Raw genomic sequence first — 12,616 nt, forward strand, 5'->3', positions numbered from 1 at the left:
GTTCTCCATCTCTCTCTCGTTCTCCATCTCTCTCTCGTTCTCCATCTCTCTCTCTCTCTCTCTCTCCATCTCTCTCTCCATCTCTCTCTCGTTCTCCATCTCTCTCTCGTTCTCCATCTCTCTCTCGTTCTCCATCTCTCTCTCTCGTTCTCCATCTCTCTCTCTCTCTCCATCTCTCGTTCTCCATCCTCTCTCGTTCTCCATCTCTCTCGTTCTCCCCATCTCTCTCGTTCTCCATCTCTCTCTCGTTCTCCCTCTCTCTCTCGTTCTCCCTCTCTCTCTCCATCTCTCGTTCTCCATCTCTCTCGTTCTCCATCTCTCTCTCGTTCTCCCTCTCTCTCTCGTTCTCCCTCTCTCTCTCCATCTCTCTCTCTCTCCATCTCTCTCTCGTTCCATCTTCTTCTCTCGCATCTCTCTCTCGTTCTCCATTTCTCTCGTTCTCCATCTCTCTCTCTTCCGCGTTTCTCCATCTCTCTCTCGTTCTCCATCTCTCTCTCTCTCCATCTTCTCTCTCGTTCTCACATCTCTCCTCTCTCATCTCTCCATCTCTTCTCTCGTTCTCCTCCTCTTCGTCGTTCTCCATCTCTTCTCTTCGCCATCTCTCTCTCGTTCTCGCATCTCTCTCTCATTCCTCCAATCTCTCTCTCGGTTATCCATCTCTCTCGTTCTCCATCTCTTCTAGTTATCCCTCTCTCTCTCGTTCTCCCTCTCTCTCTTCGTTCTCCCCTCTCTCTCTCTCGTTCTCCATCTCTCTCGTATCTCCATCTCTCTCTCCTCGTTTTCTCCATCTCTCATCTCGTTCTCCACTCTCTCTCTCTAGTTCTCCATCTCTCTCTTCATCGTTCTCCATCTCTCTCTCGTTCTCCATCTCTCTCTCGTTCTCCATCTCTCTCTCGTTCTCCCATCTCTCTCTCTTTATTGCTTTTTCTCTGTTAAGATCTTAAAACTCTGATTATCTCGCCAACTAATTATCTGTAAATCACCCTTGAGCTATTTGACCCTGGATGACATGCCATGGTGTAACATCGAAATCTCTCCCTCTCTTCTTCCCTCACCCAGGTTCACTACCCAAGTGGGTTGTAAACAAGTCTTCCCACTTTCTGGCTCCCAAAGTAAGTACATTCCAGTCTGCTTATGCCTACACTTCCCAGCATTACACTCCCATCACCACATTATAATGCTGAGGCAAGGAGAGAGGGGAGAGATGGGGAGGATACATATGTGAGTGGCTGTTTGTGTCCATGCATTACCCTCTTACTCAGCAGAGTCTGGCTGGCAGTACTCAGCACACACGGGAGAACACCTATGTTTAATGTATGATCCCTCCTACGCATCCCTGGTCGAGAAAGCGTGCGTGTTGAAATAGCCAATGGGATTTCAAGGGAATAAGGAACGATTAGGGAGAGCCCAGATGCTTAGATCTCAAACAGATAGACAACACATTACAGCACAGATAAACAACTCTCTCTCCATCACTAGGTTACTACATGGAGCAGAACAACTCTCTCTCCATCACTAGGTTACTACATGGAGCAGACAACTCTCTCTCCATCACTAGGTTACTACATGGAGCAGACAACTCTCTCTCCATCACTAGGTTACTACATGGAGCAGACACTCTCTCTCCATCACTAGGTTACTACATGGAGCAGACAACTCTCTCTCCATCACTAGGTTACTACATGGAGCAGACAACTCTCTCTCCATCACTAGGTTACTACATGGAGCAGACACTCTCTCTCCATCACTAGGTTACTACATGGAGCAGACAACTCTCTCTCCATCACTAGGTTACTACATGGAGCAGACAACTCTCTCTCCATCACTAGGTTACTACATGGAGCAGACAACTCTCTCTCCATCACTAGGTTACTACATGGAGCAGACAACTCTCTCTCCATCACTAGGTTACTACATGGAGCAGACAACTCTCTCTCCATCACTAGGTTACTACATGGAGCAGACAACTCTCTCTCCATCACTAGGTTACTACATGGAGCAGACAACTCTCTCTCCATCACTAGGTTACTACATGGAGCAGACAACTCTCTCTCCATCACTAGGTTACTACATGGAGCAGACAACTCTCTCTCCATCACTAGGTTACTACATGGAGCAGACAACTCTCTCTCCATCACTAGGTTACTACATGGAGCAGACAACTCTCTCTCCATCACTAGGTTACTACATGGAGCAGACAAATCTCTCCATCACTAGGTTACTACATGGAGCAGACAACTCTCTCTCTCTCCATCACTAGGTTACTACATGGAGCAGACAACTCTCTCTCCATCACTAGGTTACTATATGGAGCAGACAACTCTCTCCATCACTAGGTTACTACATGGAGCAGACAACTCTCTCTCCATCACTAGGTTACTACATGGAGCAGACAACTCTCTCTCCATCACTAGGTTACTACATGGAGCAGACAACTCTCTCTCCATCACTAGGTTACTACATGGAGCAGACAACTCTTTCTCCATCACTAGGTTACTACATGGAGCAGACAACTCAATTCAAGTCTGCTCTGCTTCAAGTCTGCTGTTAATTATAATGCAGAGGATTTTCCCAAGGTTGACCCATATCCCACGGTAGTTATTGGGGTCAAATTTGTCTCCACTATTGTGGATTGGGGTGCTCAGTCCTTGGTTCCAAATATTGGGGAAGATGCCAGAGCTAAGGATGATGTTAAAGAGTTTAAGTATAGCCAATTGGAATTTGTTGTCTGTATATTTTATCATTTCATTGAGGACACCATCAACACCACAGGCCTTTTTGGGTTGGAGGGTTTTTATTTTGTCCTGTAGCTCATTCAAGGTAATTGGAGAATCCAGTGGGTTCTGGTCTTTAATAGTTGATTCTAAGATTTGTATTTGATCATGTATATATTTTTGCTGTTTGTCCTTTGTTATAGAGTCAAAGAGATCTCAATTTTGGATAGATAATTCTTCCTGTTATTGTGTGTAAAGTGTTTTCCATATTTCCCAGCAGTGGTTAGATTCTATGGATTCTTCAGTTACAAGGAGCTGATTTCTGACGTGCTCTTCCTTCTTTTTCCGTAGTGTATTTCTGTATTGTTTTAGTGATTCACCATAATGAAGATGTAGACTCAGGTTTTCTGGGTCTCGATGTTTCTGGTTGGACAGATTTCTCTATTTCTTTCTTTGGTTTTGCATTCTTCATCAAACCATTTGTCATTATTGTTACTTTTCTTTGGTTTTCTGTTAGAAATGTTTAGATTTGATAAGGAAGCAGAGAGGCCAAATATAGTCTTTAGGTTTTCTACTGCCAAGTCTACACCTTCACTATTACAGTGGAACCTTTTCTCCAGGAAGTTGTCTGGAAGGGATTTGATTTGTTGTTGCCTAATTGTTTTTTGGTAGGTTTCTACATTATTTTCCTTCCATCTATAGCATTTCTTAATGTTACTCAGTTCCTTTGGCTTTGATGCCTCATGATTGAGTATAGCTCTGTTCAGGTAGACTTTAATTTTGCTGTGGTCTGATAGGGGTGTCAGTGGGCTGACTCTGAACGCTCTGAGAGACTCTGGGTTGAGGTCAGTGATAAACTAGTCTACAGTACTACTGCCAAGAGATGAGCTATAGGTGCACCTACCATAGGAGTCTCCTCGAAGCTTACCATTGACTATGTACGTACTCAGCGTGCGACAGAGCTGCAGGAGTTGTGACCCATTTTTGTTGGTTATGTTGTCATAGTTGTGTCTAGGGGGGCATATGTGGGAGGGAATGCTGTCATCTCCAGGCAGGTGTTTGTCCCCCTGTGTGCTGAGGGTGTCAGGTTCTTGTCCAGTTCTGGCATTTAGGTCGTCACAGACTAGTACATGTCCCTGGGCCTGGAAATGATTGATTTCCCCCTCTAGGATGGAGAAGCTGTCATCGTTAAAGTATGGGGATTCTAGTGGGGGGATATAGGTAGCACACAGGAGGACATTTTTCTCTGTTAAGATCATTTCTTTTTACATTTCTAGCCAGATGTAAAATGTTCCTGTTTTGACTAATTTAATGGAGTGAGTTAGGTCTGCTCTATACCAAATTAGCATACCCCTTGAGTCCCTTCGCTGTTTCACACCTGGTAGTTTGGTGGATGGGACTACCAGCTCTCTGTAACCTAGAGGGCAACCGGTGGGTCCGTCTCCTCTATACCAGGTTTCTTGTAGGATGACAATATCTTATCACTGACTTCTTTGATGAAGTCTGGGTTCCTGCTCTTTATTCCAAAGGCAGATGACATCAGACCTTGGATAATCCAGGATGACATCAGACCTTGGATAATCCAGGATGACATCAGACCTTGGATAATCCAGGATGACATCAGACCTTGGATAATCCAGGATGACATCAGACCTTGGATAATCCAGGATGACATCAGACCTTGGATAATCCAGGATGACATCAGACCTTGGATAATCCAGGATGACATCAGACCTTGGATAATCCAGGATGACATCAGACCTTGGATAATCCAGGATGACATCAGACCTTGGATAATCCAGGATGACATCAGACCTTGGATAATCCAGGATGACATCAGACCTTGGATAATCCAGGATGACATCAGACCTTGGATAATCCAGGATGACATCAGACCTTGGATAATCCAGGATGACATCAGACCTTGGATAATCCAGGATGACATCAGACCTTGGATAATCCAGGATGACATCAGACCTTGGATAATCCAGGATGACATCAGACCTTGGATAATCCAGGATGACATCAGACCTTGGATAATCCAGGATGACATCAGACCTTGGATAATCCAGGATGACATCAGACCTTGGATAATCCAGGATGACATCAGACCTTGGATAATCCAGGATGACATCAGACCTTGGATAATCCAGGATGACATCAGACCTTGGATAATCCAGGATGACATCAGACCTTGGATAATCCAGGATGACATCAGACCTTGGATAATCCAGGATGACATCAGACCTTGGATAATCCAGGATGAAACTCAGTGTTTTACATACTGTGTTTTTTCTTGTATATATTTGTTTAAGTCCATAAGGAGTCAAATCTGTGTCTTGTGAAGGTGCTCAGAGGGGGTGAGGGGTTAGTCAGGGGGGCTATCAGGGGGCAGGTGCTCAGTGGGGGTGAGGGGTTAGTCAGGGGGGCTATCAGGGTGGCTGGCAGGGGGCAGGTCCTCAGTGGGGGTGAGGGGTTAGTCAGGGGGGCTATCAGGGTGGCTGGCAGGGGGCAGGTCCTCAGTGGGGGTGAGGGGTTAGTCAGGGGGGCTATCAGGGTGGCTGGCAGGGGGCAGGTCCTCAGAGGGGGTGAGGGGTTAGTCAGGGGGGCTATCAGGGTGGCTGGCAGGGGGCAGGTCCTCAGTGGGTGTGAGGGGTTAGTCAGGGGGGCTATCAGGGTGGCTGGCAGGGGGCAGGTGCTCAGAGGGGGTGAGGGGTTAGTCAGGGGGGCTATCAGGGTGGCTGGCAGGGGGCAGGTCCTCAGTGGGTGTGAGGGGTTAGTCAGGGGTCTATCAGGGTGGCTGGCAGGGGGCAGGTCCTCAGTGGGTGTGAGGGGTTAGTCAGGGGGGCTATCAGGGTGGCTGGCAGGGGGCAGGTCCTCAGTGGGGGTGAGGGGTTAGTCAGGGGGGCTATCAGGGTGGCTGGCAGGGGGCAGGTCCTCAGTGGGGGTGAGGGGTTAGTCAGGGGGGCTATCAGGGTGGCTGGCAGGGGGCAGGTCCTCAGTGGGGGTGAGGGGTTAGTCAGGGGGGCTATCAGGGTGGCTGGCAGGGGGCAGGTCCTCAGTGGGTGTGAGGGGTTAGTCAGGGGGGCTATCAGGGTGGCTGGCAGGGGGCAGGTCCTCAGTGGGGGTGAGGGGTTAGTCAGGGGGGCTATCAGGGTGGCTGACAGGGGGCAGGTGCTCAGAGGGGGTGAGGGGTTAGTCAGGGGGCTATCAGGGTGGCTGGCAGGGGGCAGGTGCTCAGAGGGGGTGAGGGGTTAGTCAGGGGGCTATCAGGGTGGCTGGCAGGGGGCAGGTGCTCAGTGGGTGTGAGGGGTTAGTCAGGGGGCTATCAGGGTGGCTGACAGGGGGCAGGTCCTCAGTGGGTGTGAGGGGTTAGTCAGGGGGGCTATCAGGGTGGCTGGCAGGGGGCAGGTCCTCAGTGGGTGTGAGGGGTTAGTCAGGGGGGCTATCAGGGTGGCTGGCAGGGGGCAGGTCCTCAGTGGGTGTGAGGGGTTAGTCAGGGGGGCTATCAGGGTGGCTGGCAGGGGGCAGGTCCTCAGTGGGTGTGAGGGGTTAGTCAGGGGTCTATCAGGGTGGCTGGCAGGGGGCAGGTCCTCAGTGGGTGTGAGGGGTTAGTCAGGGGGGCTATCAGGGTGGCTGGCAGGGGGCAGGTCCTCAGTGGGTGTGAGGGGTTAGTCAGGGGGGCTATCAGGGTGGCTGGCAGGGGGCAGGTCCTCAGTGGGTGTGAGGGGTTAGTCAGGGGGGCTATCAGGGTGGCTGGCAGGGGGCAGGTCCTCAGTGGGTGTGAGGGGTTAGTCAGGGGGGCTATCAGGGTGGCTGGCAGGGGGCAGGTCCTCAGTGGGTGTGAGGGGTTAGTCAGGGGGGCTATCAGGGTGGCTGGCAGGGGGCAGGTGCTCAGAGGGGGTGAGGGGTTAGTCAGGGGGTCTATCAGGGTGGCTGGCAGGGGGCAGGTGCTCAGTGGGTGTGAGGGGTTAGTCAGGGGTCTATCAGGGTGGCTGGCAGGGGGCAGGTCCTCAGTGGGTGTGAGGGGTTAGTCAGGGGGGCTATCAGGGTGGCTGGCAGGGGGCAGGTCCTCAGTGGGTGTGAGGGGTTAGTCAGGGGGGCTATCAGGGTGGCTGGCAGGGGGCAGGTCCTCAGTGGGTGTGAGGGGTTAGTCAGGGGGGCTATCAGGGTGGCTGGCAGGGGGCAGGTCCTCAGTGGGTGTGAGGGGTTAGTCAGGGGGGCTATCAGGGTGGCTGGCAGGGGGCAGGTGCTCAGAGGGGGTGAGGGGTTAGTCAGGGGGTCTATCAGGGTGGCTGGCAGGGGGCAGGTGCTCAGTGGGTGTGAGGGGTTAGTCAGGGGGGCTATCAGGGTGGCTGGCAGGGGGCAGGTCCTCAGTGGGTGTGAGGGGTTAGTCAGGGGTCTATCAGGGTGGCTGGCAGGGGGCAGGTCCTCAGTGGGTGTGAGGGGTTAGTCAGGGGGGCTATCAGGGTGGCTGGCAGGGGGCAGGTCCTCAGTGGGTGTGAGGGGTTAGTCAGGGGGCTATCAGGGTGGCTGGCAGGGGGCAGGTCCTCAGTGGGTGTGAGGGGTTAGTCAGGGGGGCTATCAGGGTGGCTGGCAGGGGGCAGGTCCTCAGTGGGTGTGAGGGGTTAGTCAGGGGGGCTATCAGGGTGGCTGGCAGGGGGCAGGTCCTCAGTGGGTGTGAGGGGTTAGTCAGGGGGGCTATCAGGGTGGCTGGCAGGGGGCAGGTGCTCAGAGGGGGTGAGGGGTTAGTCAGGGGGTCTATCAGGGTGGCTGGCAGGGGGCAGGTGCTCAGTGGGTGTGAGGGGTTAGTCAGGGGTCTATCAGGGTGGCTGGCAGGGGGCAGGTCCTCAGTGGGTGTGAGGGGTTAGTCAGGGGGGCTATCAGGGTGGCTGGCAGGGGGCAGGTCCTCAGTGGGTGTGAGGGGTTAGTCAGGGGGGCTATCAGGGTGGCTGGCAGGGGGCAGGTCCTCAGTGGGTGTGAGGGGTTAGTCAGGGGGGCTATCAGGGTGGCTGGCAGGGGGCAGGTCCTCAGTGGGTGTGAGGGGTTAGTCAGGGGGGCTATCAGGGTGGCTGGCAGGGGGCAGGTGCTCAGAGGGGGTGAGGGGTTAGTCAGGGGGTCTATCAGGGTGGCTGGCAGGGGGCAGGTGCTCAGTGGGTGTGAGGGGTTAGTCAGGGGGGCTATCAGGGTGGCTGGCAGGGGGCAGGTCCTCAGTGGGTGTGAGGGGTTAGTCAGGGGGGCTATCACGGTGGCTGGCAGGGGGCAGGTCCTCAGTGGGTGTGAGGGGTTAGTCAGGGGGGCTATCAGGGTGGCTGGCAGGGGGCAGGTGCTCAGAGGGGGTGAGGGGTTAGTCAGGGGGTCTATCAGGGTGGCTGGCAGGGGGCAGGTGCTCAGTGGGTGTGAGGGGTTAGTCAGGGGGGCTATCAGGGTGGCTGGCAGGGGGCAGGTGCTCAGAGGGGGTGAGGGGTTAGTCAGGAGGGCTATCAGGGTGGCTGGCAGGGGGCAGGTGCTCAGAGGGGGTGAGGGGTTAGTCAGGAGGGCTATCGGGGTGGCTGACAGGGGACAGGTGCTCAGAGGGGGTGAGGGGTTAGTCAGGAGGGCTATCAGGGTGGCTGACAGGGGGCAGGTGCTCAGAGGGGGTGAGGGGTTAGTCAGGAGGGCTATCAGGGTGGCTGACAGGGGGCAGGTGCTCAGAGGGGGTGAGGGGTTAGTCAGGAGGGCTATCAGGGTGGCTGACAGGGGGAAGGTGCTCAGTGGGTGTGAGGGGTTAGTCAGGAAGGCTATCGGGGTGGCTGACAGGGGGCAGGTGCTCAGTGGGTGTGAGGGGTTAGTCAGGAGGGCTATCAAGGTGGCTGGCAGGGGGCTGGTGCTCAGAGGGGGTGAGGGGTTAGTCAGGAGGGCTATCAGGGTGGCTGGCAGGGGGCAGGTGCTCAGAGGGGGTGAGGGGTTAGTCAGGAGGGCTATCGGGGTGGCTGACAGGGGGCAGGTGCTCAGAGGGGGTGAGGGGTTAGTCAGGAGGGCTATCTGGGTGGCTGACAGGGGGCAGGTGCTCAGAGGGGGTGAGGGGTTAGTCAGGAGGGCTATCAGGGTGGCTGACAGGGGGCAGGTGCTCAGAGGGGGGGGATCCCATGGTCTTGGGCTGTGTCTCGCTGTGTTGTGGACGCTATGGTCAGGGTCTGGGGTGGACTGTTCTGCTGGCTTCTCTGCGGTGGTGGCCACCTCTCTAATGGGTTGTTCTCTGTCACACGCCATCCCCCTCACCCTCTCCTCCATCCCCCTCACACTCTCCTCCAGCAGACTGATCCTCTCCTCCATCCCCCTCACCCTCTCCTCCATCCCCCTCACACTCTCCTCCAGCAGTCTGATCCTCTCCTCCATCCCCCTCACCCTCTCCTCCATCCCCCTCACCCTCTCCTCCATCCCCCTCACACTCTCTTCCAGCAGACTGATCCTCTCCTCCATCCCCCTCACCCTCTCCTCCATCCCCCTCACACTCTCCTCCAGCAGTCTGATCCTCTCCTCCATCCCCCTCACCCTCTCCTCCATCCCCCTCACACTCTCCTCCAGCAGTCTGATCCTCTCCTCCATCCCCCTCACCCTCTCCTCCATCCCCTCACCCTCTCCTCCAGCAGTCTGATCCTCTCCTCCATCCCCCTCACCCTCTCCTCCATCCCCCTCACCCTCTCCTCCATCCCCTCACCCTCTCCTCCAGCAGTCTGATCCTCTCCTCCATCCCCCTCACCCTCTCCTCCATCCCCTCACCCTCTCCTCCATCCCCCTCAGCCTCTCCTCCAGCAGTCTGATCCTCTCCTCCATCCCCCTCAGCCTCTCCTCCAGCAGTCTGATCCTCTCCTCCATCCCCCTCATCCTCTCCTCCAGCAGTCTGATCCTCTCCTCCATCCCCCTCTCCTCCAGCAGTCTGATCCTCTCCTCCATCCCCCTCACCCTCTCCTCCAGCAGTCTGATCCTCTCCTCCATCCCCTCAGCCTCTCCTCCAGCAGTCTGATCCTCTCCTCTAGTGCTCTGTTCTTCTCCTGCTCCTTCTCTTTCTCCTGTTGAAGTTGTCTCACCACTGTCCAGAGTGCAGATATGTCTCTCTCCACCTCCAGCTCTTTCTCCTGTTGAAGTTGTCTCACCACTGTCCAGAGTGCAGATATGTCTCTCTCCACCTCCAGCTCTCCGGGTCTGGTTAAGAGAGTGTTGTTGTGCTGGACTGTTGTCTGGGTCTGTGCTGACTGGAGTGTAATCACCTGCTGTTCCAGCGTCACCTGCCTTACCTCCAGCTGGGTGAATTTATCCCTCATTTCAATGAGGGAGTACTACTCTGTGCTGGGAGGTTGACTTTCCCCTGGGGGTTGCACGTCAGTGGGTTTATGTAATGAAGAGGTCTGGTCTGACCCGCTCGGGGTGGGGGTATCTTTCTCAAGGGACAGCTTCTCCTGCTGGGCTAATTCTTTGATTAGGTCAAAGTTTAGATTAGGTGAAAATTCTCTCCATCACTAGGTTACTACATGGAGCAGACCTGTCTCTCTCTATCTCTGTCTCTATCTATCTCTCTCTCTGTCTGTCTCTGTCTCTGTCTCTCTCTGTCTCTCTCACTCTCTCTCACTCTCTCTCACTCTCTCTCACTCTCTCTATGGAGCAGACAATTCTCTCTAACCCTGGCTAAATGCATATCTCTCTGTCTGTATGTCTCTCTCTCTCTCTTTCTCTGTTTGTGTGTGTCACAGGCGATGAAGAAGATCAGTAAGGCGTGTCTGAAGTACGGAGAGTGGAAGCAGAGACACAACCCGGGATTCAAGCCATGGCTCTACCCTGAGCAGACTACACTACCCACAATCCCATTGTCCGAGCTTAGCATCCAGCACGCAGACAGCCTGGAGAACATTGACGAGAGTACACTCAGCGAGATGCAGACACGGGAGGAGAGAGATAGCGACTAACACCACACACACACACACACACACACACACACCTCAGTGAGATCGGAGAGAGACGGTGACTAACACCACACACACCTCAGTGAGATTGGAGAGGACAGAGACAGTGACTAACACCACACACACACCTCAGTGAGATTGGAGAGGACAGAGACAGTGACTAACACCACACACACCAGTGAGATTGGAGAGGACAGAGACAGTGACTAACACCACACACACCAGTGAGATTGGAGAGGACAGAGACAGTGACTAACACCACACACACACCTCAGTGAGATCGGAGAGGAGAGAGACAGTGACTAACACCACACACCTCAGTGAGATCGGAGAGGACAGAGACAGTGACTAACACCACACACACACCTCAGTGAGATCGGAGAGGACAGAGACAGTGACTAACACCACACACACACCTCAGTGAGATCGGAGAGGACAGAGACAGTGACTAACACCACACACACACCTCAGTGAGATCGGAGAGGACAGAGACAGTGACTAACACCACACACACACCTCAGTGAGATCGGAGAGGACAGAGACAGTGACTAACACCACACACACACCTCAGTGAGATCGGAGAGGACAGAGACAGTGACTAACACCACACACACACCTCAGTGAGATCGGAGAGGACAGAGACAGTGACTAACACCACACACACACCTCAGTGAGATCGGAGAGGACAGAGACAGTGACTAACACCACACACACACCTCAGTGAGATCGGAGAGGACAGAGACAGTGACTAACACCACACACACACCTCAGTGAGATCGGAGAGGACAGAGACAGTGACTAACACCACACACACACCTCAGTGAGATCGGAGAGGACAGAGACAGTGACTAACACCACACACACACCTCAGTGAGATCGGAGAGGACAGAGACAGTGACTAACACCACACACACACCTCAGTGAGATCGGAGAGGACAGAGACAGTGACTAACACCACACACACACCTCAGTGAGATCGGAGAGGACAGAGACAGTGACTAACACCACACACACACCTCAGTGAGATCGGAGAGGACAGAGACAGTGACTAACACCACACACACACCTCAGTGAGATCGGAGAGGACAGAGACAGTGACTAACACCACACACACACCTCAGTGAGATCGGAGAGGACAGAGACCGTGACTAACACCACACACACACCTCAGTGAGATCGGAGAGGACAGAGACAGTGACTAACACCACACACACACCTCAGTGAGATCGGAGAGGACAGAGACAGTGACTAACACCACACACACACCTCAGTGAGATCGGAGAGGACAGAGACAGTGACTAACACCACACACACACCTCAGTGAGATCGGAGAGGACAGAGACAGTGACTAACACCACACACACACCTCAGTGAGATCGGAGAGGACAGAGACAGTGACTAACACCACACACACACCTCAGTGAGATCGGAGAGGACAGAGACAGTGACTAACACCACACACACACCTCAGTGAGATCGGAGAGGACAGAGACAGTGACTAACACCACACACACACCTCAGTGAGATCGGAGAGGACAGAGACAGTGACTAACACCACACACACACACACACACACACACACACACACACACACACACAGGTCCACTCTCTTTTCCTCAGCACTACAGTATGAATGTATGTAGAGTTCAATCTTAAATACAGATTCCTACAAAGTTTTTCATATTTCATTTGTGATCCGAGTCTTTCTTAAAGTGTGTGTGTGTGTGTGTGTGTGTGTGTGTGTGTGTGTGTGTGTGTGTGTGTGTTAAACGAGGTCTGACAAATGATTGACTTGATTAACAGATTGTTCTGGTCTGAATCTGTCACACTTACACACTGTTTAATGCCGCTTCTGCTATGTGGCCTAGTTTGGACCCGGGATCCCCACTCTGGGTTGGCATGGCAACTCCCCGCTCAACTTAGCACCAGGGCTAGACAGGGACGGGGAGGGAGGAGAGACCG

At 53.6% G+C, this 12,616-nt stretch overlaps 1 protein-coding gene across 2 annotated transcripts in view; it reads left to right on the forward strand.

Moving 5' to 3' along the window:
- LOC109909500 (START domain-containing protein 10-like) overlaps positions 1 to 10,817 on the forward strand; it is a 34,338-nt gene extending 23,521 nt beyond the window's left edge. The window contains exons 6-7 of one of the 2 annotated variants that reach the window (XM_031791170.1): positions 1,060 to 1,112; positions 10,445 to 10,558. In XM_031791170.1, coding sequence (XP_031647030.1) covers positions 1,060 to 1,083 — 24 coding nt within the window. In that variant the 3' untranslated portion in view covers positions 1,084 to 1,112; positions 10,445 to 10,558. Of the gene's footprint in view, positions 1 to 1,059; positions 1,113 to 10,444 lie in introns of both variants that reach the window. The other variant, XM_031791169.1, reaches the window with a different exon arrangement.
- Positions 10,818 to 12,616: the final 1,799 nt, after the last annotated feature.

This window comes from Oncorhynchus kisutch, linkage group LG15 (genome assembly GCF_002021735.2).
Source record: "Oncorhynchus kisutch isolate 150728-3 linkage group LG15, Okis_V2, whole genome shotgun sequence".
In the NCBI taxonomy this organism is placed as follows: Eukaryota; Metazoa; Chordata; class Actinopteri; order Salmoniformes; family Salmonidae; genus Oncorhynchus; species Oncorhynchus kisutch.